This window comes from Acinonyx jubatus, chromosome C2, assembly GCF_027475565.1.
Source record: "Acinonyx jubatus isolate Ajub_Pintada_27869175 chromosome C2, VMU_Ajub_asm_v1.0, whole genome shotgun sequence".
Lineage (NCBI taxonomy): Eukaryota > Metazoa > Chordata > Mammalia > Carnivora > Felidae > Acinonyx > Acinonyx jubatus.
This window is the reverse complement of record NC_069384.1, coordinates 10,876,663-10,901,989: the sequence shown is the minus strand read 5'-3', so window position 1 is coordinate 10,901,989 and position 25,327 is coordinate 10,876,663. Positions and strand designations below refer to the sequence as shown.

The 25,327-nt window shown below is 46.9% G+C and overlaps 1 protein-coding gene across 5 annotated transcripts in view; it reads left to right on the top strand.

Annotated features, from left to right (window-relative positions):
* KCNE2 (potassium voltage-gated channel subfamily E regulatory subunit 2) overlaps positions 1 to 22,469 on the top strand; it is a 32,386-nt gene extending 9,917 nt beyond the window's left edge. For 3 of the 5 annotated variants that reach the window (XM_053220590.1, XM_053220592.1, XM_015062560.3), the window contains one exon: positions 21,770 to 22,469. In XM_053220590.1, the coding sequence (XP_053076565.1) occupies positions 21,770 to 22,153 (384 nt within the window). In that variant the 3' untranslated portion in view covers positions 22,154 to 22,469. Of the gene's footprint in view, positions 1 to 192; positions 281 to 6,746; positions 14,835 to 21,769 lie in introns of those variants that run through there. The other 2 variants (XM_053220591.1, XM_053220593.1) reach the window with 2 other exon arrangements.
* Positions 22,470 to 25,327: the final 2,858 nt, after the last annotated feature.

Genomic DNA, 25,327 nt, shown 5'->3' with positions numbered 1-25,327 from the left:
GAAAACAGTCACCCTTTGTGCCCTAGAAGCTCCTTGGGTGGTGGGCCACCGGTCAAGTTCTAGCTTGGTCTTGCCTGCCTCGGGGGGGGGGGGGGGGGCTTGATTCTGACTGCTCAAGGCTCTCCTAAGTTTCCCCAGGCCTCCTTTGTCTGATCAACTGATTCCTCCGTTCATTGGTTCATTGGTTTCTAGTGAGGCAGGTAACTGGGCTGGGCGTTGGGAAGACCGTGGAGAAGAAGCCAGATTTACTGTTCTCCAGGGTCGAGCGAGAAAGTAGACGGTAAGTTATAATTACACAGTAATTGAGTACTGTCATAGTAATGCTAGGAGGGGATACACAGGGAGCTGTGGCCAGAGTCCTAGGGATAGAATCCAGCGCTGTTCCTCAAGAGGGGGGTGAGTGCACGTAAGACATTATAGCAGCACCTGGTGTGTGGTGTAAACATATAAGAAAGGGACTTAATCTAGACTGGGGGAAGGTGCCATCAAGGACATGGTCCCCAACTTCCTTGGCATCTGAGGGGAGACCAGAAGGGTGAGTGGGATGAGTCAGAGGGTGGATCTAGGCAAGCGGGACCACAGGTCTCAGGAGAAGAACGAGCGTGTAAAGGGCGCCGGGCTCCTTCCAAAGCTGAGAAGACTAGAGAGGCTGGAACAGGAAGAGCCGCGGGCAGCCCGGCTCGGGTGACCACATGCAGCCCGGAAGCCACGTGGACGGGAGCCTCCTTCTTTGGGGCTCAGGGAGTCCGTGGGGGTGATTAGCAGCAGGCGTGGCACCCCCGTTCCTGCTCTCGTCCCATGGCCCTGGATGTTGTCTTCCTGTTCCTCAGAAAGACCAGTCATTGGCCAACTTGATGGCCCACGTTGGACACTATGCTGGGGCCAAGGCTGGTGTAAAGATGGTGATAAGCGGCGGGTGGACCCAGCGGTGGGTGACCTCAGTGTCCAGCCGTCACCTCTTCCAGCTAGGCAGGGGCCCCGGGGGCATGTCTGGAGGGGAAACTTGCATTGCTTCTAGAAGAACAAGCCTGCCAGTCGTAAAGAGTGGGGGGGGGGGGGGCAGAGCGGCGAAGGGCGTGGTCCGCGGAGGGAATGTTTCACCGAGCTGCACATCCACTGACCCTACAACATTCCGGCCTCTTTAGTGATCCGGGCACTGGAATCGCATGTCGGTACGAAACCTCTCCTGGTGGTGCAGGAGCGGGGGCTTCATTCCAAACATTGTGCTGGGAAAGGACGTAGCCGGGAGGGGACAGGGTTGGGCTGGTCCCTCTCGGATGAAAACCTCCATCCTCTGTGACGGACAGCGACAAAGGATGCTGGGTCATGACTTCTCTGGCTCTCCCATGCAACTTAGATGTGCCCTCCCCGGGGAGATTTCTCCACCAGAAAACTGATCTACTAAACCTTATACCTGCCGGGGTCCAAGGGGCCCCTGAGCCCCGTGCTCCCCTCTGGCCTTGGCTGCAGCAAATGTCGCCTCACTGTGGCCCGGCTCCCCGAGCCACCTTAATCACACGGTATAAGCATCTATTTTAGTTACATAAACAGAGTTGTCTACATTTGGATCCCGGGGCTGGCTGCAGGAATTTGTAAACAGCATGCTGTACGCGTCTCGAAGCAACTTGCCAGGACGCACTCTTTCCCACTGCCTGTTGTCCAGTTTTCCCTTTTATAGAGAGTCTGGCTGGGAAAGAGAGACAGAACTTATTTGGGAATAGAGGACAATCTCTCCGGCAAATTCCTTTCTCCCACTCTTTCAACCACTACCTCCTTTTCTGAAATTTTGAGGTCTGGTGCAAAATTAAGACTGCTCTTGAGTTCTGGGTTCCTCCTCAATGCTAGCTTCTCAAAAATAGAAATCTAAACTCCACGGAAAACAAACTTGGGGAGAGTTGACTCCCAGAAGGGTAACCAGGAATTTTGAATTCGAGGCAGGTTCTAAAACCTACTGGAAACTGCTGTCCCTATCATAGCCAAGACCCCGTATGACATCGTGACGTCCCTCTTCAGCTCCAAGCAGGGGCTCGTAAGGTTCCAAACTAATGACATTCTTGGAACCGCAAAGAGGCAGTAGCTTCGAGGGGGAGAGGGGCATTCCTTTTTTTTTTTTTTTTTTCGATTTTCATTTAATAACGATTAATGAAGCATCTATTTGGATTAGATGCTACATCCGGCACGGGGAGCCTTAGAAGGTACACGACACAAACCCTTGGCATCAAAACCCAGCAAAGGTGGAATGCCAGGACTCATTTTGATAGACCTGGGATGGCAGAGGGAGTTGAGGTTGACTTAGTACGCATCTGCTGAATGAATGAATGAGTGAATGAATGAATAATAGGTGTGTGCTGGAGAAGGAAGCCCTCTACAGTGACTGAAGTCAAATCTTCATCTGCAATCCAACGCAAGGTAACTTTTGCTCAAACTTAAAGCTAGGGTCACAAACTGTCCCGCCTTGCCTGGGATCGAGACGATTCCCAGGATGCAGAATGCAAAAGAATTCCCAGACAAACTTGGTACAAGTTGGGCCGCTGGTTGTAACTTCAGAGAAAAGAGAACTAGGTGGTAACCACAACCACGGATCTGTTTTAACTTCATCTCCACAGAGAACTGCAAAGCAAATTCATGGCCTCTTATTCAAAATGCAGGAAGGGTCTGGAACAGTTATCTGCTTCTCAAGAACATCCATATATGGAAAAGTTGAAGTTAGAGTACCCAGCAAGTTTCAACAGTTGATGTTCAGTGAAAAGGTTCTATACTCTCCCTAGATGTCGCATTTCTTTGCTTTTTGCTGTCAAGTGCAACCCTTTTAGAAACCCGAGCAGATGTTAATATTTAATGATTTGATTTCTAAGAAAGCAAGGGATGTCTGCTATTTAAAAAGAAAAAAGAGTTTAATGTGCCAGTAATGCTATAGGTGAGCCGGAGGCATGCACGGTGATAGGATGGTTTGAGAATCAGCGGAATGCTTCTGTGAAAAGTCTGGCTGGTCCGCGCCGCGGGGGGAAAAGCTCAGCGTTGGCGCCACCTGGTGTCCGCTTTGCGAGTTTTAGGTATAAAACCCCGGGAGAGGCACACTGCTCGTTTAATGCTCAGAAAATGACAGGAAGGGCCACTGTGGTCACCCCAAACAGTCTTGTATGTATGTTGTACCAGGCGCAGCTGTGTAAAACAACGACCTATACCTTGGTCCTTTATTCTAAAACCTTTGAGTCCGAGATCATGACTTTCCCAGCCACTTTTCCTTATCTGTCAGATGGGGCTCACTGTTACCAGCCTTGCAGATCGGGGTAAAGACCAGAGGCATGGGACACAGAGTGCCTCGCACACGGCCTGGCACACAGTACGTTCTCAATAAATGAACAGCTCAGCCAGCAGCAATGGGTGTCGACATGATTGCTGGGCAGGAGGCCGGGTGAGCCTGGGAAAGTTGGCCATGGGCTGTGACTTCAGATTGTATTTGAACTTTGGTGCTGTTAGCAATTTCCTGAGAGAAGACAATGCATTAAGTGCAGTGTGAGAATTGGACAATGCAGCTGGAGCGTGGTTTCTTCAACGGCAACAAAGCACGAGGTCAAATTTCCCGGGCAAGACGTGCCCCCGAGGCTTGCATAAGGCTCTTAGGTCCTGCCCCACCTTTGACAAGTTTCCAGAGATGTCACAGAGCAGAGACAGTCCTGCCCGCCACTGGGAAACAGGGCAGGTAGTGACAATAACGGAAGGATTGGACTAAGGGGGAAGGGATGGTCAGGTCCCTCCTCAGCATCTGGTTCCTTCCTGTGTGGAATCAATGGGCTGGACTGCATCATCTTTAAAGTCTCGTATAGCACGAATCTTCTAGAGTCCTAGGGGTTCCCACCCATGAATCCAAAACACAGAGGTTTGCTGGCTGGCGAGGAAACGGAGCAACTAGAATTTCCGTGCGTTGCAGGTCAGCACGTAAAACGGCACAGCCTCCCCGGAAACTCATTTGGCGGTTTCTTATCAAACTAAACACACATCTGTGATCTGACCCAGCAAGTGCACTCTCGAATGCTTACCCCAGAGAAATGAACGTGTAACATTCACACCCAAATCTGTATGTCAATGTTCATAACAGCTCTGTTCACAATTGCAAGAAACTGAAAACAACTCAAATACCCTTCAGAAGATGAGTGGTTGAACATCTGTTGACTGGAGTATTATTCAGCCGCTAGCACTGACATACGCATGCACGGATCTCACGGCATCATGCTGAGTGGGCAAAGAGCCAGTCTCAAAAGGTTATAAATTGTATAGTCCCAGTGTAGAGCATTCTAGAAGTGACAGATTCATAAAGAAGGCAACCAGGGAATAGGGATAGGAGTAGGGGTGTGGGTAGGTGAGGAGTAGGGGTGTAGGGGGGTGAACGTAAAGGGAGGCATGTAAAAGTTAGTTCCTCGATGGTGATGGGGCCATTCTCCACCTCATTGTGGTGCCGGTTCCATGAATCTGTAGGTCAGATGAAGTTGCATCAAATTATACACACGCACAGAGGAGTCCAGGTAAAAACAGTGAAAATCTGAATTCAGTCTGTGGGCTAGATAACAACACCATATCAGTGTCAGTTTCCTGTTTTGTTGTTGTTGTTGTTGTTGTTGTTTAATATTTATTTTTGAGAGAGAGAGCGCGGGCAGGGAAGGGGCAGAGAGAGAGGGAGAGAGAGAATCCCAGGCAGGCTCCGGGCTGTCGGCACAGAGACCAACGCGGGACCCCAGTTCACAAACCGTGAGATCGTCACCGGAGCCGAAGTGAGACGCTCAACCGACTGAGGCACCCAGGCGCCCCAGGTTTCCTGGTTTTGATAATATATTATAGTCATGCACGATGTCACCACTGGAGGAAGCTGGGTGAAGGGTACGTGGGACTCAACATTTTTGCAACTTCCTCTGAGTCTATCGTGATTTCGAAATAAAAATTAAAAAGAAATACATAGACGGGTTGCATGTAAGCGAGGAATCACTAAATTCCATTGCCGACACCATCATTACACTATGTGTTAACGAACTTGAATTTAAATCGAATCAAATAAAAAAGAATGGTTGTATCCATCACCCTCTAAAATAAAAATCAGAAAAGAAATAAACCCAGAGCCTTGCTAAGGGCTCTTGGCAGTTAGGGCCGGCAGGGAAGAGGGCTCCTCCCACCCAGGCTGTTTTCATCAGCCGCGCACAACTGAACACCTTTGGACTTAGTGGCTTTATGAGTCACGTACGCTTGAATAGTGCTGTGGGGACACAGTGTGGCTGTTTTGAACAGCGCAGCCTCTGGTTTAGATTTTGTTTCTCTAGCCCTAGCAGAGGGGAACCGATTATAAACACCCTGTCTATCAAGCTTGAAAGACCGTAAAATAGAAAGCGGTCGTCAGGGGGGGCGCCTGGGTGGCTCAGTCGGTTAAGCGTCCGACCTCGGCTCAGGTCATGATCTCTCGGAACAGGAGTTCGAGCCCCGCGCTGGGCTCTGTGCTGACGGCTCAGAGCCTGGAGCCTGTTTCGGATTCTGTGCCTCCTCTCTGTGCCTCGTTCATGCTCTGTCTCTCTCTGTCTCAAAAATAAATAAAAACGTTAAAAAAAAAAAAGTTAGAAAGTCATCAGGAATTCTCCAGAGCTGGACAGCGGGTGCCCCTGAGCCCTCCCTTTCCTGGATGCGTGGTAAAGCTGTGCTTTCTCCTTGAGGTTGCTAATCAGAAGCAGAAACTTCCACTTTTAATTTTATTCTGTCGTGGTAAGAACATTCTGCATGAGATCTACCCTATCACTGATCTTTAAGTGCACAATACAGCATTGCTGACTCCAGGTACAATGTGAGACAGCAGATCCCTGGACATTTTTCATCTTGCTCGGCTGAAACTTCATGCCTGTCGGGTAGTAACTCCCCATTTCTACCTCCCTCCGGTGCCCGGCAACCACCTTTCCGCTCTCTGATCTTCTGAATTGACTCTTTTAGGCATTTCATAGAAGTGGAAACAGGCAGCGTTTGGTTTTTCTGTGACTGGCTTATTTCACTCAGCGTAACGTCCTCAAGGTTGATCCGTGTTGTCACGTGACAGAGAATTTTCCTCTTCTTAAAGGCTGGCTAATATTCCATTGTGTGTGTGTCGAGCACATTTTCTTCATCCGTTTATCTGTCGATGGACTCATAGGCTGTTTCTGCATCTTGGCTATTGTAAATAGTGCTGCAATGAACGTGGGAAAGCAGGTCTCTCTCTGAGATCCTGATTTCAATCCTTTGGGATGAGTCTCCAGAACTGGGATTGCTGGATCACATGGCAGTTCTAGTTTTAAATTTTTAGAAGACCGTTATGTGTAACAACTGTACCAGGCTGCCTTTCCACCATCAGTGTGCAAGGGTTCCAGTCCCTCCACATCTTGGCCAACATGTGTCTTTTGATGTTCTGATAGTGGCCATCCTGACAGGTCTGAGGCGAAGCAAGTTCTTGAAACTGCCACACTTTGGAGCCCACCAAAGCCCTGGGGGTGGTTTTCCCCGACAGGCAAGGAATTGTGGGTTTGTTCTAAATGTGCAAGGAGACATTTCTTGGAAGAGACTTATTAAGGGAACAGTGCTTGGGCTTAACACATGTCCCCCACTGAGGCGGACCCTGAGTGTGTCAGGAGGGCAAGAGAGCTCGGGGTCTGAGGGGTGGCTGTTCCCAAGGGAGTGTCGGTGGGGGTGGGGCCTGAGAGGGGAGGGTCTCTTCTTGTTCTGCAGACTCTCCAGCCCCAGGCTTCTGCCTTGGAATTAGACACAGAAGCTCCAGGGAAAACGCACTCAACCCAGTGCCCACGTGAAGGGCTTGGGAATGAGGAGAGACGTTGCCAGTGACCCATCTGGAAAGAATTTTGTTGGGCACACAAACAGGACCTGGGTTCTCAGCAAACATAGGCCTGATTCTTGGCAAAACCAAAAAGCAGACCCCTTCCTCTGTCTCTTTCTCCACATCGGTCTGTTTTCCCCTACAAGGGCCCACGGGCCTTCCACAGCTCCTGGGAGCGAAGCCCCCATGGCTGTCCCTCGAACTCCAGGCCGCCCCTCTCACCTTTCCATCCAGTTTTAATTCCCACAAACCCTCATGCTGAGGCTTCTTCTTTCTTTGCTTGGATTCTCTTCCTCATTGAACATCATCTTTGTGTAGTAACTCTAGTATAATGGTATAAAGTGTCGTTTCACTCCAGATTAATGCCCTAGGTAAAAATGCCACGGGCGATTCTGGGGTGACATGCATTCCATGCTGCCTTCATTTCCCCTAAGAGAAATTGCAGACAATGCCCTGCCATTGGGCCCCTGACATCTGCCTCTGTGTCTTTGGCTCTGTGTGCTTTGCTGAAGTTCAATCCTGTCAAGGAAAATAGAGCACGAAGAAGCTGAGGGGTCCTCTGGCTTTCCATTGCGAAGGAGGCCCCCTGTTTCTTGGTGGCCAGATTCTCACCCCCAGAAGCACAAAGCCAGCAAAGTTGGGAGAGCACCTTGGGTGAAGGCGCCATCTGAAAAGGATACACTTTAACAAAGCCCAGTTTGCTCTTTCCAAAGAAGCATCTCAAAAGCATCCTGTCTCCTTCGTTGCTAAACAAAAGAAGCCCCAACACGTTTGGGAAGTGAAGTTCTTGGTGAAGCCATAAATGTTGGAAATGGTCAAGCTTGTGTTTGACTTAAAGAAGGGAGAACATTTGAGAAACTCCTCAGTCAAACTGAGTCATTGCTCCAGAACCATTGTCATCTCCTTGAGAATCTGAAGCTGGGCACAGAGAAATCAGTTGCTCTGTATGCAGCTGCACAAAAGTACCAGTGGTTTCTCAGCACAGCCAGCTCCAACTTTTCACAAAACCCTTATGTTCGTGCTAAAACCATCAAAGGAAGTTTCCTGTTTTATGTCCCATTTGGAAACTTCAAGGGTCGTGAATGCTTTTGAAATGATGCAAAGTTTCTATTCCAGGTATCTTTCTGATTGGAAGCATAATCTTGGTACCTTGTAAATCGATGGGGTTGTTTGTTTCATCAGCGCCAGAATCTAGAATTGCCGTCTTTTCCGGGAGTTTGGGAAACGTTGAGAGCTTCTGTTCAGCCAGACTCAGAAAAAAGCAATACAGACCAAGTGCTTGCTGTCATGGAGCTCAAGTTCTATTAGAGACAAGAAAAGTACACAGCCAGCAACAAAATAGGGTGGCTTCAGAATTCAAAGATGCCATGAACAAAGGATGCAGGCTGTGCACAGACTCCATGCCCACTCTGAGTGGTGTCCTCCTTTTCTGTACTGCCCGACCTATGCTACAGTATGTGGGAGCCTTGCACAACTCAGACAATAAATAATGCTACGTGGAAAATAAAACAGGGGGAGTGGTGACTAGGGTGGGTGTCAGTATTACAGATTGGGACGGCAGGAGAAAACCTGTCTGAGAAGATGTCATTTGAAGTGAAGACGTGAGCTGTGTTAAGATCTGCAGGAAGAGCATTCCAGGCAGAGAGAACAGCCGATGCAAAGGTGCTATGGCAGGCTGAGTAATGCCCCCTCAAAGACATCTACACCCTAATCCCCGGAACCTGTGAATATGTTACCTTACGTGGTAAAAGGGACTCTGCATTTGTCATTGACTTGGTGGTCCTGAGATGAGAAAATTATCCTGGATTGCCTGGGTAGGCCAAATACGATAACGAAGTCCTTAGAAGAGGAAGGCAGGAGGGTCGATCAGAGGGAAGAAGATGTGATGGTGGAAGCAGAGGTTGGCATGATGTGAGGAAGGGCCACCACCCCTGCCACGGAATTAGGGCAGCCTCTAGAGGAAACGAGTTCTCCCTTCAGAGTCTCCAGAAGGAAGCACTCTACCTTCACTTTGGACTTCTGACTTCCAGAGCTTTAAGATAATAAATTTGTGTTGTTTTAAGTCACTAAGTTTGTGGTAATTTACTATACCCATAGTGTGAAACTAATACAGATGCTATAGCAGAAATAAGAAGAAGAGGGAAGCCAGGATCAAACTGCGAGAGGAAGAAGAGGTCAGAGAGGGGACCAGGCATTCTGGACTTTATTCTGAAGATGATGGGAAAGCAGTAGGAAGGTTTATACAGAGAATAGCATGTTCTGATTCATGTTTCTAAAACATCACCCTGCTCACTCCTGGGGAAGTGGATGAATGGGGACAATGAGTGGAAAGCTGAAGACAGTGGCCAAGACATGACACTGTTCAGCCTTGAGCCAAGGCTGACTTGGGATGTGTTTTGAGGTGTCAAATTAAAACACAAAACCACTAGAGAAGAAACAAACAAAGCTGAGTTTTTGCTTTCCAGGCGTAGGAAACATGTTTAAAGAACTTGTCTGTGCAGAAATGGGAAGAAGTAGGCTCGGGGCAACAGGGAGAAAGTACAACCAAAAAGGGCAAGATGCTGAGAACAGGTGTCTGGTTGGCTTAGGAAATGGATGGTGATTCTTATTTGCATTTGGCCCTTATGCCAGTTAACAGCACAAAAGTCCCAGTATGTTTTTTCAAAGAGGTTGGGATGGGCTGCTAAGGTTCTGGTGGGTTCAGTGTCACTGAGTAGGCAAATTCATACATCCAGGCTCAAGAGTGTTCTTTGATGGGAGGCAGTCAACAGTATTTGCTAATGGATTGGATGTGGGAGTGTTGGTTGACAATTCTCCTTGGAGCTTCTCTGGTATAACCTGAAACCAATCCCTCTACTCAGAGGGCAAGGAGAGAACAAAGAAAGAGGTGGCTCCAGGTTGGTAGGTGGCAGTTTTAAAGTTCCAGAGGGAACATATGAGCCTTCCTTAGGTGTCATCAAGGTGAGTAGATCCCTGCACCTACTTGCCAGATCTTAAAAGTTTATAAAGAGGCCTTAGTTGGGTCTAGACACATGTACTGTGCAGGTGTTCTCAACACCCCATCACTATCTCAAGGCCATGTCTTTGGAGCAGCCCCTGGGAACAGGAAAGGAGAGCAGAACCCACATTCCAAGGACAGGGTGGGGAACAAGGAGCCCCCAAGTGCCCCAGTCCAGCTCACAGGTCAGTTGGTGGTCATACCTTTTCGATGACCTTTCCCAACAGGGAGGTGAGGAGAAGAAAAGAATCAACACCAATTCTTAGCATTTGGGCTTAAGAAACTGATGGAGCATTGGGAGCAGATTTGGTGGAAGAATTAAAAGTTCTGTTTGGACCTTCAGGTTGAGATTCCCATTAGACATCCACGTGGAAATGTCAAGCAAGCATTTGGATATTTGAGTCTGAAGTTCAGAGGAGTGGACTGGTCAGGGGATATAAATTTACAAGCAAACTACATAAACATGGATGTTTAAGAAATCAACTTTATCGTGGCATAGCTTACACAAAATTATATGGACATTTTAAAAAATGTTTATGTGTTTATTTTGAGAACAAGAGAGAGTGTGAGTGGGGGAGGGGCAGAGAGAGGCAAAAAGAGGGCTCAGCACGGAGCCCAACATGGGACTTGAACTTGCGAGCCTTGAGATCATGACCTGAGCCATGATCAAGAGTCAGATGTTTAACTCACTGAACCACCCAGGGGCTTCTACATGTACCCATTTTAAGGGTACAGTTCAATGAATTTTGGCAAATGTGTATACCCTGTAACTACCACCAAAATCAACATATTGAACAATCCAGTTACCCCATAAAGCTCTCTATATCTTTTGCAGTCAGTCTTCCTCTTACCTGGCCCCAGGAAACAACTCATCTGCTTTCTATGACTATAGATTACTTTTTCCCTTTCTAGAATTTCTAGAAATGGAATCATACAGTACAGCTTTTTTTTGTGTCTGACTTCCTTTGCTCAGGAAAGTTTTCGAGATTTATCCATGTTGTTGCATGCATCACTGGTTTGTTCCTTTTTATTGTCGAACAATTTTCTGTTGTATAGATATACCACAATTTGTTTACCTATTTATCTATTGAGGGATATTTGGGTTATTCCCAGTTTTTAGCTATTATGAGTAAAGCTGCTATGAACATTCACTTGTCTTTGTGTGGACATACCTTTTTTCATTTGTCTTGGATAAATACATAGAAATGGGATTGTTAAACCCATGTGGTAACTTCCTAAGAAAGTGGCAAACTATTTCCAAGTGGTTGGACCATTTTATGTACCCACCAGCAATGTATGAAAGTTCCAGTTACTCCACATTCTCATCAACACTTGGTGTTGTCGGTTCTTTAAAAAGGACTCTAGCCGTTCTAAATTAACAACACAGGAAACAACAGATGTTGGTGAAGATGCAGAGAAAGGGGAATATTTTTACACTATTGGTGGGAATGCAAACTGGTTCAGCCACTCTGGAAAGCAGTATGCAGTTTCCTCAAAAAGTTAAAAACAGAACTACCCTATAACCCAGCAATTGCACTACCCAAAGGATACAAAAATACAGATTCAAAGGGGAACATGCACCCCAGTGTTTATAGCAGCATTATCAACAATAACCAAACTATGGAAAGAGCCCAAATGTCTATCAACTGATGAATGGATAAAGCTGTGTTTTATATACGAAATGGAATATTAGCCGTCAAAAAGAACGAAATCTTGCCATTTGCAATCACATGGATGGAACTTAGTATCATGCTAAGGGAAATAGGTCAGTCAGAGAAAGACAAACACCATATGATTTCACTCACATGTGGAATTTAAGAAAAAAAAAAACAGATGAACATATAGGAAGAAAAAGAGAGAGGGAAGCAAACCATTAAAGACTCTTAACTCCAGAGAACAAACTGAGGGTTGCTGGGGGGGGAAGGGGGTGGAGGATGGGTTAAATGAGTGATGGGTCTTAAGGAAGGCACTTGTTATGATGATCACTGGGTGTTTGTATGCAAGTGATGAATCACTGAATTCTACTTCTGAAACCAATATTTCACTACATGTTAACTAACTAGAATCTAAATAAAAAATTGAAACAAAAAAAGGGACGCTAGCCATTCTAGTAGGTGTGTAGAGGCATCTCACTGTGGTTGTAAATTAATTTCCCTAATGAGTAATGATGTTGAGCCATTGAGGGGTATAGAAAGAGATTCAAAGATAGCAAAAATGAAAACAATGAAATCATAATTTACTCCTTGAAAACCAAAACTTGTATAGGAGAGAGTTAATTATAGCTCATTACTTGGGTCCTCAGAGAACAATATTTCTGTTACCACAGAAGTGCAGAATCTGAAGTTGGATTTACCCCTCAATTATGGTGTGCTGGGAGGGTGTGGAAAAGGGGAAAGGATATAGACTTAGACTTACCTACCATAACGGGAGGTCAGTAGATAAAGCCTGTGCAGGATATCTCCTAGCAGGATTGCCTTGAGGCAGACAGGCACTAACTGATTTGAAATTCTCCAAAGACAATTACCCAACTTTCTGCATTCCCCATTACTTGTCTTTAGCAGTTGTGTTCCACTTAAGGAAGCCTTTTGGTTTGTATCATAGTGGTGCCCTAAAAACAGTACTAGTAGCTTGGAAAGCAGGCTCAATTCTGAACCAAGTCTTCCATTGTTCTTACCTTTTGAAGGAGTTTGGGGTTTGTTAGTGCTGGATGTGCAACTGAATGACATCCAATTTTAAATCCAAAGGCAACCTCAACTCCCTGGGCTTTAAAAAACATATGCCATATGTAGGCAGAGGAGCTCTGTAAAGGTGTGGGTTGCAATTTGACTCTCAAAGAGAACATTTGCTTTTATGTACCTTGCTTTCTGGCAGATACCGTTTTACTCTCCTGTTGGGGACAATACAGAGTGAATTTATTAAGAGTCTTTTGCAGAAGCCAAGGTGGCTGAAGCCTGTCAGGGGGAGGCATGAAACATCTCTTCCTATTTTCTTCTTCAGCCTACAGCTGATACTTGGGTCATATTTACACTCCACTTCTGCATCCATTTTGTCAGGACCACATCTCATTCCAGTTGTGTGAATTGTGTACCAGGCCCTGAGTAAGAGCTATCTAAAAATAAACCACTAAGGAGCTACTCTTCACATAGTGCTAGAATGTTCTTTTCCTTGGTGAGGCGCAGTTAAGCTCTGCTTCTCACTGCCATGTCCTCTTGCTTATTTCTCTTAAAAATAACAGTAAAAGCTAATACATTAAACATTTCCTATCTTACTATGTATCAGGTTCTGTCCTTGGCGCTTTACACTCATGATCTCATTTAATTTCTATGACAACCCAGTGAGGCAGGAACTTTTATTCTCTCCATTTGACAGATGAAGAATCCAGAGATCAGGAACGCTAAGTAATTTTCTCACTTTGTTTCTCAGCCTCCAAAGCCAAGCTCTCAGCCTCTATGATGTCTTGCCTTCCAGTTCTGCCTCAAATTATGGAAGTGTAGACTTGCACACTGCTTTGATTCCCCTCGCCTTTGCACTAGGAGAATTCAAGGCACAAGTTAAGTGGCCAAGGCTGGTTTAGGAGTGAGCGAGAGATTGGTCTCTGTTCCTTGTTGCCACCAGCAGGTGGCACAGTTGCTCTGGTGGAATTTCCCTGGGAGCCATTTGAAAGGCGTCCGTTTCTATAGAGACACTTTCAGCCCAAAAGAACCATCAAACCATTTTTTCCTAGTTGAGGTTGCCTAATCGTGTTCATTGAAGACAGTCTAGGTAGACAAACGGTGTTGTGAGAAGCTGGTGAACAGTAACAGAGATCTTTATATTTCTTTAGATCACACCTACTATGTTAACTACTACAATTTGTGGATAATTCTATATCCTAGCCATCTTCCTCTTGCCACCCAGTGCCTTTCAAGCCACATTGCTCAGAGCACCGTTTGATGAGAAGATTCAGTTGTAAAACAAAGTTAATCTTACTTTGCACAGCTATGTGACAGAGTAATGGGCAACCTCATGACCTTCAAGTGATTTTAGTGGTGTATCACTACCACATCCACCATTCAGGGTTAGATTCTAATCCTGGCTCTGCTTCTATGTCATCCTGAGATGACCTTGACCTCTCTGTGCCTGGATTCCTTAGCTGTAAATCTCAGAGTACCATTACATTGGGTTGTGACAATGATTGCATGAGTCTCCTACAATTAAAGCATTTGAGAAGGGCCTGGCACATGGTAACTCTCAGAAGGTGTTAGCTCTTGCCAAGCCCCACTCTGTCCAATTTCAAGGATAAAGAAGGATCTTTTGATAAGTAGAGAGTGTTTAGTTCTTTTGAAGTCTTTACATACTTTACTGGACTTGCTTCTGTGTCCTTGGTATTATACCTTCATTGTGGCCAGCTTCCAATCTACAAGATAACGATGTTGCTCTAAAGTCACTTGAAAACTGTCTCCAGGAAGGGTATTTAAACAAAATTAGGTTCATGAGGAGGTGGTCAGGATAGGGGCGCTTGTCTGGAAGCATACTGGCCTTCCGCTCCAACCATACCCACCCAAAGCTCGTCATGTTCGTGTCACCTCTCTGGGATGCTCTCCCTGGGCACAAGTCCTGTGGGGAACAGTGCGGTCCACGAAGCCTTTTCCTGAGGACGGTGGCTCACTGTGCCCAGGCAGTGTCCTGGGTGGAGCTGTCATCCAGCGGCCCGAGGGAGAGACCTGTACTACCCCTACCCAATGGCAGATTCCAAGCAGGCACACCCCATCAGGCACCAAGGTCACTTCCCAACTGCCGGTCGGTATTTAACTTTCCACATGAGATTAGATTAAACATTTGGGTTCATAAACGCCTAGATTGCAGATTGCAGCTAACAAAGGCTTGGTCAGCCGCGAGCTGAAAGTGCCCGGCAGGCTGAGATTTATGCATGGTCCCCGAGAACTTGCCAACACCAGCCAGGAAGTTGAGAGCCGCCTGGCTTTGTAGTAGGGGGTTTCCTACCGCTCAAGCACTGCCTAGGTAAGCTTCTATTGCAAATTCTTTATTGTTTCAGAAATTAAGTAACAAAGCAATCTATTTCCTTTTTCAAGAAATTTATAAAAGGAGCTATTTTCCTGTTCTAAGATGGCCTTTCCTTCCTTCTTTGTTCTCTGTCTCTCTGTTCTTCTCTTCCTTCTTCCTCTCCTCCTCGTTCTTCTTCTTTTTCTCACCCTCCTCCTCACTCTTCTTCTCCTTGGTATTGTTTTCCTTCCTCATTTCTTCATAATTGGAGGAGAATTTTGAAAGCGTTTTTATGGAATGTTCATGGTAAATGCAAGTAATCATATCTTTTTCTATTCTTGGTATAAAAATGAAAGACTTGCCTGCCTTTCCAGGCCCCCGTGATGCTAATGAGCTACCATCTTTTAAGAAAAGATGAACTTTTAAGAGAAGAGAACTTCAGGTTTGGGGATCAAAGGGGTGTTACTTTCCTCACAGTGTCCAGACTGTCCTTGTTGTGAATTACACACCCCTCTGACAAGTGCAGCTGGAGTTAGGGGGTCCTTATGTGTCCTGAAGATAGGGCACAACTAATTGGTGTGTGTGAGCAGAAACCATGGTCTTAGTCTCATTTCTTTTACCCAGCTGAGCTGCCCAGTCAGAGCTGATTGAAATGGGGCATTGTTGGAATGTGCGACCTCTGCTAGGGCACAGTGGGTCCTGGGTGCTAGCTAGCCTGCATGATTTGGGTTTCGAGTGCCAGCACAGTGGTCGACATGCAAGCCCTGTGACCCTGGACAGATGATCTAAGCTCCGTGGGCTATAGTTACTGCACCTGCCAAATGAGCAGGCCAGCCTAAATAATCTCTAGGGGCCTATCTTGGCTTTTGAGCAAGGACTACTTATTGAAAATGGCCGAAAATATAGGTCCGCATACGTTAGGTTGAACCACATGAAATCGCCAATATTGACCGGATTTCACCTATAGAAATGGCACTTTCATACGATCGAACAGAACATAAATAACAGCCCTCTCATTGCTAAATACCTATTATAGTATTCTACTTAGAGGAGGGATAATATGTATACCAAATACGCTCAATGTCTATCAGTTAGGTAGTTGTTCTGGGTATCATAAATTTAAACCTATTTGAACGTTCTAGCTCCATGTCCATCAAGAAAATTGCTTTCACCTACTGATTGGCTTTCCCCTCGGTTAGGGAAGAGACAATGGATTGTTCAGCCATGTCTCTGCAACAGTGTTCAAAATGCGAATCCCCCTTGGACCCAACTTTGTCAGCCTGGCTGGGGACCAGGTACTTTATCTATCTGGGCCCTTTTCACTCTAAGATTAAGTCTTATCAAGAAGCACCTCCTGATGTGTTCTCTGCCACAAGCCTTTGTCCATGTCAGCAGACTGAACAAATAATCAGTAGTATTGGCTCCAGCAGGCTGGAGAACGCTGCCATGCTCACGCCTCAAACCCAAACAGCTCCAGTGGAACCCAGCACTGACATCCCTCAACTCAAAGATATTTTCCTGCAGAGGTACTTGGTTGGGCTTTAGGGAGTTCCCGGAGATTGAATGTAGAGTATGTGCACATGTATACTTTTGGGGAGAAGAATAAAGTCAAATCCCTTCCTTTCCTGCAAGTAAGTTGAGAATCACCCTTTCTAGCAGTTTCTAGTGGGAATCCACAGTACACTAGAGAGGAACATTCATTCATTCACCAAACATTTAGTAAAGATCTATGATGCACCAACCACCATGTAGGGCCCTGGGATTCAAAGATGAACAGAATGGGGGCACCTGGGTGGCTCAGTCAGTTGGGCGTCCAACTCTTGGTTTCAGCTCAGGTCACGATCTCATGGGTTCGTGGGGTCGAGCCCCACGTCAACGTGAAGCCTGCTTGGGATTCTCTCTCTCCCTCTCTCTTTGCACCCTCTGCTCAAAATGAAGAAATAAACTTAAAAAAAAAAAGCAAAGGTGACTAAAATGACTGAGCCTTGCCCTTCAGCAGCTCAAGCTGTCATGTAATTATGATCCAAATCACTTGAGCATCCCTGCAAAATGGAGGTAATCATCTCAGTGTCATAGACAGTGCTCACATGCACGAGCACACAATAAATGGGTAATGGAAAACAAGCAGACAGACACGTGACAGTTTGCAGAAGCAGCACAGAAAGGGATCTCCAACTCAGAGATCTGGGGAAGAGCTTGCGGGTGAGGTGGCCACTGATGCGGTTTTCTCAACTACAAGAGCATACTGCCATTTTTTTTTTTTTTACATTTATTCATTTTTGAGAGACAGAGACAGAGCACAAGTGGGGGAGGGGCAGAGAGAGGGAGACACTGAATCCGAAGCAGGCTCCAGGCTCCGAGCTGTCAGCAGAGAGCCTGACGCGGGGCTCGAACTCACAAACTGTGAGATCATGACCTGAGCCGAAGTCGGATGCTTAACTGACTGAGCCACCCAGGTGCCCCAGCATACCGCCATTTTCACAGGTGAGTCTGGAGATACTCAGCTCCTCTGTCTTATAGAAATTGTATGTCTTTCTTCCTCTGCAGGGCAACTCAGGGATGATCATTCAGAAGACCAAGGTTACTTCAGTGACCTCTCCCCTGTCCTTTGGGCTCCATTTCCCCTTCCCCTCAATACTTACTTAAAGTGCCCCATTCCCATTTTACCTGTGGAATCTTGAGGCTTCCCTTGAGGCACCCTGTCCTGGATGGCTTTGCTAAGAAAGCACCAAAACATAGGTCTCCTGTGTCCCCATTCTCTCAGAGGCCTGAAAACACAGGGGACTAACTATTAAGCCCTCTTATGAGTCAGGGGCTGGTCTAGATTTTTCACAGGTGGTGCGCCATTGCTTTGCTGAAAACACTCGCAAAACGATATTGACAGTGAGCATGCCCTACCCTACCGCATTTCCCATTTAAGACCTCAGGGCGCCTGGGTGGCTCAGTCGGTTAAGCATCAGACTTCAGCTCAGGTCACGATCTCACAGTTTGTGGGTTCAAGCCCTGCGTGGGGCTGTGTGCCGACAGCTCAGAGCCTGGACCCTGCTTCAGATCCTCTGTCCCTCTCTCTCCTCCCCCCTCCCCCCCCACTCATGCTCTGTTTTGCTCTCTCTCTCAAAAATAGGTAAACATTAACAAAAATTGTTTTTGAATATTTATTAAAAGAAAAAGACTAGGACCTTTATGTCCTCCACTCAGAGGCGTTCACTGGTGGAATTTCCAGGCACAGCAGCACAATCCACAAAGGAGATAAATGGGAAGCAGGGTGGACGGAGGAGCTCAGAGCACTTGGGAACTTGCAATGCTACCATCTCTCTGGGGGAAACTCAGATACAAGGCAAGGCCTTGGGTGCTCAGAGCATACTAGAGTTCCTCCAAAAAAAGTGCTGTCCAAAAAGCAAAAATAACTGGAATAATTCCAATCTTAATTTTTTTCTTAATGTTTATTTATTTATTTTTGAGAGAGAGAGAGAGAGAGAGAGAGAGAGAGAGAGCGCACAAGTGGGGGAGAGACAGAGAGAGAGAGGGAGGGAGGCACAGAACCTGAAGCAGGCTCCAGGTTCCGAGCCATCAGCACAGAGCCCAACGCGGGGCTCAAACCCGTGAAGTGTGAGATCGTGACCTCAGCCGACGTGAGGCACTCAACTGACGGAGCCACCCAGGCACCTCAGTAATAATTCCAATCTTGATAGCACCTTAGAAAGAACCCTGCAGGGGACTGACTTCTCTGCCTGGAAGAGGGTTCCCCTTCCCCTTGCCGGTTGTCTGCTGCCCTGGGTTTGCTCAGCACCCTCCCCGATACCCAATTGCCCCCATCATTCATCTCTGTGACTTCCACATCCCTCCACCAGCCCTTCACTTTGTACATGTAGCTCTTCTGGTTCTTCTTTACCTGTCTCTATCTTCTCTCCATTCTTCAATTTGGCTTTGCAAAAGAAAACTGAATTCTCTCTAGAAGGTGCAGTAGGGGGACTATATAAGCTGGAAAAATCACAGTTTTCTTTATTGGATGAAGATGCCGAGAAAAGTTGGCAGAGGGGCGCCTGGGGGCCTCAGTCGGTCCGACTTCGGCTCAGGTCATGAGCTCACGGCTCCGTGAGTTCGAACCCCGCATCGGGCTCTGTGCTGACAGCTCCGATTCCGGAGCCTGCTTCGGATTCTGTGTCTCCCTCTCTCTCTGCTGCTCCCCCCACCTCTCTCTCTCTCAAAATGAATACACATAAACCTCCCACCAGATGAGCAGATCTTGTCTCTGTAAGGGTCAGGGGGCCTGTGGCGACATCTTGGGTAAGATTAAAACCAGCCTAGCTGCACTCTCTCACAGTGAGTTATCAGTTAATTCTCACTGAGCGAAATGTTGGGAAAGCATCAGACAAAGACCTGGAGCTCCACTCGGGCCCCTCCCTCAGGTAGGGAGGTCTGCAACATCTCACCTTATAAGAGGAAAGGAAAGACATGTTGAAGACAGTGGGCGTTGTTTCCGGAAGGGCCTTTGGCAAACCCACTGCTTGGGCTCTTACTGCCTGGGTGAACCTCTAGGTAGGTCCTGGCTAGTCACCAATTCACCTCCTGTCTACATTCCGCCCAGTTCTGCTCCCCTCCCCCCACCCCTGCATTCTCCATCCCCGAACCACATTCAGCTCTCCGAGTCCCTTCTCACTTTGTCTATACCGCTCACCAGCCTTTGTGCTTCTCGTGGCTGTTTGTCTGAAGGGCTCCTGCCACACTGAGCTTCCACAGGCAGAAACCTCACCCTCACCATCTCTGCCCTTCCGACGCCCCGCCTGTGCCTGGCACATTAACTTATTCGTTGCGCATCCGCCGGGTGCCTTCGATGTGTCAGGCTCTGTGGTGACGTTCGCTACACCAAGGTAGGCAAAGGCGATACGAGCCCTGTGTCACAGAGATGGCAGTTGAGCAGGAAAGGCGACACCGTGAGCCAATGATCACACACGAACACCAGCGGCACACGCACAGTCAGCACAGATGGTGAAGAAGGCTTTGGAAAAAAAATAAAAATAAAAAGATGCTATTGGAGAAAAGTGGTGGTGGTAGGGGGTGATTTAGAGCGGGGCCAGGGGGTTTTCTCAGAGGTGACAGTTAAGCTGGGGCCAAAAGGGTAAGGAGGTAGCAGAGGGAAGAGAAAGGAAAAGTTATTCCAGGTTGAGGGAAGAGAATGTGCAAATGGCCCGACGCGGGAGAACGTTTATTGACTTGGAGGCACGAACGACCAGTCATCATGAGGGTGGAGTGACTGGGGAGGTGGTTGGGGGCCAGCTCAGGCCAAGCCAGGTAAACCCCACTAGGGAACTGGGGTTTTATGTTAAGTGGGACAGGAAGGTATTGAGTCATATTAAAAGCAAGGGGATATGATCTCGTTTTTTCTTTTTTTTTAAATGTTTGTTGCTTCATTATTTATTTATTTATTTGTTTAGAGAAGGAGAGGCAGAGAGAGAGGTAGAGAGAGAATCCCAAGCAGGCCCCACGCTGTCAGCGCAAGAGCCCGACAGGGGCTTGAACCCATGAACCATGAGATCACGACCTAAGCAGAAATCAAGAGCTGGACGCTTAACCGACTGAGCCCCGCCCCCCCCCCCAGGTGCTCCTGATCCCACTTCCTTCTTAAAAAGAGCATCGTGGCTGCAGTGCAGGGCAGGGAGGGACAGATATGCCCCAGGAGATTGTTGGGGGGGGGGGGGTTTGCACCGCATGGTGTCATCCAGGTGAGAGGTGTTGGTGGCTGGGCAGCGCCAGTGAGGATGGAGAGGAGAGCCCGACTTGGGGCATACGAATGATCTCTCAGGTCTCGCGTTGTTCCACTTACCTAAGATGTTTCTTTCAAATGTGGATGGACACACTCCGCCCTGGGGCATACTTGGAAAAAGCCCACAGCGGAGACAAAGGGGTGGAGCAGACTGCAAGGTCAATGCCCCTTGCAATCCTCTGCCCCATGATTCTCTGCACACACGGATCAGACATGAGTCATTGTTTCATTCAGCTGATGTCTGTTGAACGCCTGTTATGAACGACGCATTACGCTAGGCATCGTGAGGCGACTGGTCTTTTTAAACATTCTTTTTTTTTTTTTTTAACGTTTATTTATTTTTGAGAGAGAGAGAGAGAGACAGAGCATGAACGGGGGAGGGTCAGAGACAGAGGGAGACACAGAATTTGAAACAGGCTCCAGGCTCTGAGCGGTCAGCACAGAGCCCGACGCGGGGCTCGAACTCACAGACTGTGAGATCATGACCTGAGCCAAAGTCGGACGCTTAACCGACTGAGCCACCCAGGTGCCCTGCGACTGGTCTTTTTAAAAACAAAGTAGGGTGAGGTGCTTGACGAGAATTTGGAACGTGAACAAAGTATAAAGCGTGAGGGGGGGGGGGGATGTTAAGTATACTACCCACTGTTAACATTTTGAACTCGTCATTTCCAGTCTTTTTTCCATTTCCATTTGTATGTTTATACTTATTTACATATGTAAATTGGGGTACTATATACAGTTTTATGCCCTCCAGCCAGATTTTTAAAAAGTGTTTATTTTGAGAGAGAGAGAGAGATACAAAGCGAGCAGGGGAAAGGCAGACAGAGAGAATCTCAAACAGGTTCTACACTGCCAGCACGGAGCCCGACGCGGGGCTTGAACTCCTGAACCGTGAGATCATGACCTGAGCAGAAATTAAGAGTTAGACACTTAACCGACTGAGCCCCCCAGGCGCCCTCCCATCAGACTTCTGTTGGAAGGTGTCACGCATGCAAAAAACAAACTGCATATGCAAAGCTTAAAGAATAATTTTCAAAAAATATGCACTCAATCAATCACCAGCCAGGTAAAGAAGAAATTATATTACCTCCCCCTTTGTATTCACCCCTCCTTATCCCTTAAAGTAGGCAAATGCAGAAAGAATCAGTGTTCTTAACCTTGGCCATCTGTTTCATTATTTAAATTGCAGCAGGAGGGAGACATGCCGGCTCTGTCCAATCTGACGCAGACGCTGGAAGATGTCTTCAGAAGGATTTTTATTACTTATATGGACAACTGGCGCAGGAACACGACAGCTGAGCAAGAGGCCCTGCAAGCCAAGCTTGATGCTGAGAACTTCTACTATGTCATCTTGTACCTCATGGTGATGATCGGCATGTTCTCCTTCATCATTGTCGCCATCCTGGTGAGCACGGTGAAATCCAAGCGACGAGAGCACTCCAACGACCCCTACCACCAGTACATCGTGGAAGATTGGCAAGAGAAGTACAAGAGTCAAATTTTGAATCTAGAAGAATCAAAGACCACCATCCACGAGAACCTCGGGGCAGCGGGGTTCAACATGGCTCCTTGATGAGGAGGAAAGGCGTCAAGCCAACAGCGGATACCCGGATGTGAAGAGACACCTGTGCCGTGGAGCAAATCCAAGTTGTCACTGCTTAGATGACACTAAGTTCCTTGCTTTCTGTTGAGAATTTTCATGGAGAGCCTGTGGCAACTCAACTAAGACGACAATGGTAATCTCAGTGTGATTTAGACTTGCTCATCAGAGCCGTGTTTTATGCTGAAGATCCCTTTTACTTTCTGTGCAACATAAATGTCACTTTAGTCAATGTCAAATTTGACACATTTTGTCGAGTGAGTGGAAATAAAGTCAAATTTGAAGGACAGCGCCTGTGTGCTAGCGGCGAGGGCGCGGGGGAGGAGGGGGAGGCAGGTACCAACAAGTCACTGAACTGTCTTCCTCATGAAACAGTATTTTGTATGTGATGAATTCGCTCTATAAATAACCCAGATGTATTGCGCAGAGGCTGTGGTTCAAAAATGTGTCACCTGCTCACTGGCTTGACATCAGAGCGTTTATTTATTCATTCATGAATGTCAAGTCTGAAGTGATGAATGAACAGAATCACCAGGTGACTTTATGTATATTGTTTTCCCAGCATCTGGCTTACTGGGAAGTCTGTCGACAGAACAAACATTTCACGAGGGCAAATCGCCCACAACAGAGAGGTAGCATCTTTAAGAAGTGCCCAGTGCAACAGAAACATATTTTTAAATTAACATTTAAAGTTTTATGGAAAACTAACCCTTTAAAGTTCTTGTTATTATAGAAAAGGATAATGAAAAGTTGTAACATCACTTTATAAATAACATATTCTTTTCAGTCACTTGATTTTCTTCCATTTACAATGATTTTCATTTGTGTTTCAAGAGACTAACGGTACAGAAGGTGTCTGAATTACTGATGTCTGTTGAAAAGCTAGACAGTTCACTCCATCTAGACTAGACATTGCATTAGAGATGCAATCCACACATTAGGTGACTTCATCTACTAATTAAGCCAAGCGATATTTAACACCTATCTATCTACTCAGGTCACTGGCGTAGACCCCAGGAGTGTAGAGATGATTGAGACTCCCGGAGCTGGAGTGACCCGCTCATTAGAGCGAGTCAAGTACGTAAACCTCATGATGACAACTTGACAGGTTATAAAGGAGGTCAACACAGAGTGGGCAGAGCTAGAGCAGGGACAGGATGGGGACCTAACTCGGGTTAAGGTGTATTCTCTCAGAGTAGCTGAGAGGAGGAAGTCAAAGCCAAGACGGGTGTATGGGGTTATTGCTTCGTACCTCCCAGCTTCCCTCTCTTCTTCCCTATCTCCCCATCTTCTCAGCCAAGGCACAGCAATTGTCAGTAGGGCCTCAAGTCTCAGGACTTTAGGGGCACCTGGGTGGCTCAGTCAGTTAAGCATCCAGCTCTTGATTTTGGCTCAGGTCATGATCTCAAGGTTCGTGAGTTCGAGCCCCACGTTGGGCTTCCCACTGACAGTATGGAGCCTGCTTGGGATTCTCTGTCTCCCTCTCTCTGCCCCTCCCCTGCTCATGCACACTCACTCTCTCTCATTCTCTCTCTTTCAAGGTAAAATAAATGAACATTAAAAAACAACAAATAGGGGCACCTGGGGGGCTCAGTTGGTTAAGCGTCCCACGTCAGCTCAGGTCACGATCTCGTGGTTCATGAGTTCGAGCCCCGCATTGGGCTCAGTGCTGACTGCTCAGGGCCTGGAACCTGCTTCAGATTCTGTGTCTCCCCGTCTCTCTGCCCCTCCTCTGCTCTCTCTCTCTTTCTCTCTTTCTCTCAAAAATAAACATTTAAAATAATGAATAAATAAATAAATAAATAAATAAGAGAGATGATAAGTAAATCAAATCTTAAAAAGCAAAAAGTCTCAGGGTTCCAAGACAAAATTCAAAAAAAGAATCCCTTCTTCAAGGCTTGTAGGATGTCTTCTGTTGCCTACAAGGATTATATCTCCGGAGGGAGGTGTCTACGAGATATTTGTTCCTTAGAAACAAATGTGCAATTATGCTAACATAAGCATTACAACAGTATCATGAAAATCCACTGATACTCCCATGTGACCAGAGTGGCCTCCTTCCTCAAATCATTGATCCAGAAACGCTATTGCACACAGAACGTTCATCCCGGTGTGCCCAGAGAAACAGCCCCGGCTACCAAATCCTGGCCTTGGGTCGGGATCCAGACAGAGACCCAAGGTTTCTACCAGGTGACAAAGACCATCTCCTTCACTAACCTCTGGTCAGTCTCTTCCGAGCCAGCAAGCAGGTCTCGGCCTTGGCCTGTAAATACTGTAGAGACTTGGTACATGTGATTTCGTCCCCCTCTTCACCCTAAGAGACCTGAACAAACACTAGCACAGCTTCTAACAGCTCAAGGCCTCATCCCTAAGAGGACCCCAGCTCCATTTAGAGTGTCTGCCTGAGAAAACTCAACAGGCTGCTGGGAAAATTCACTGTTGGTTCCAGCCCAAACCTGGAGATTGGCAGATCAGCTCCCTGAATCCCCTCTGAGAGCAGTTAGAAAACGTGGAATTAGAAATCTTTTCTCTCCTGCTTTGAGATACAAATCTTTCACCAGCCAGCACTGCCTTGTCTCTTTAAAACGCCAACACTCAAGGAGGGAACCCTTCCCACCCAGTGGCTACCTTGCTCTAACGTGCACCACTCTCTCTGGTCATAAAGACAGAAGCTTCTCTTTCAGGTTAAGTCAAGTCAGACCCACTAATGCCCTGGTTTTTGTAAATTTCCACTTCCCCGATTCTGCTCAACTGACCCCACTCCCCCACTCTCCCCTTAAGGTGCCCAGTTCCCACTCCAGAAATCCAAGTTGACTTTGGTTCATCCTGGACCCTCTTCTCTGTTGCAATAGTTACTGAAGGAAGTCTATCCTTCATGCTTTAACTAGTGTCTGGCTTCATCTTTGACACAGGAAACCAAATTGAGGGAAAGAAATGTAGATTTCTGGAAGAAAGTGCACCACTGAAAGGACAGCTGGTGACATAGATGGCTATCGGCCAGCTTTCCTTTTGGGGGATGGGCGAAATGCCCAATCTTCAGAAGCATGTTGGGTAGAGAGCTGTTGGAACCACTTGCCTCAGTTTGCCACTTCGACATTAATCCCCCAAATCCTAGGCTTTCCACTTTCAACTCGGCAACTAAAGATG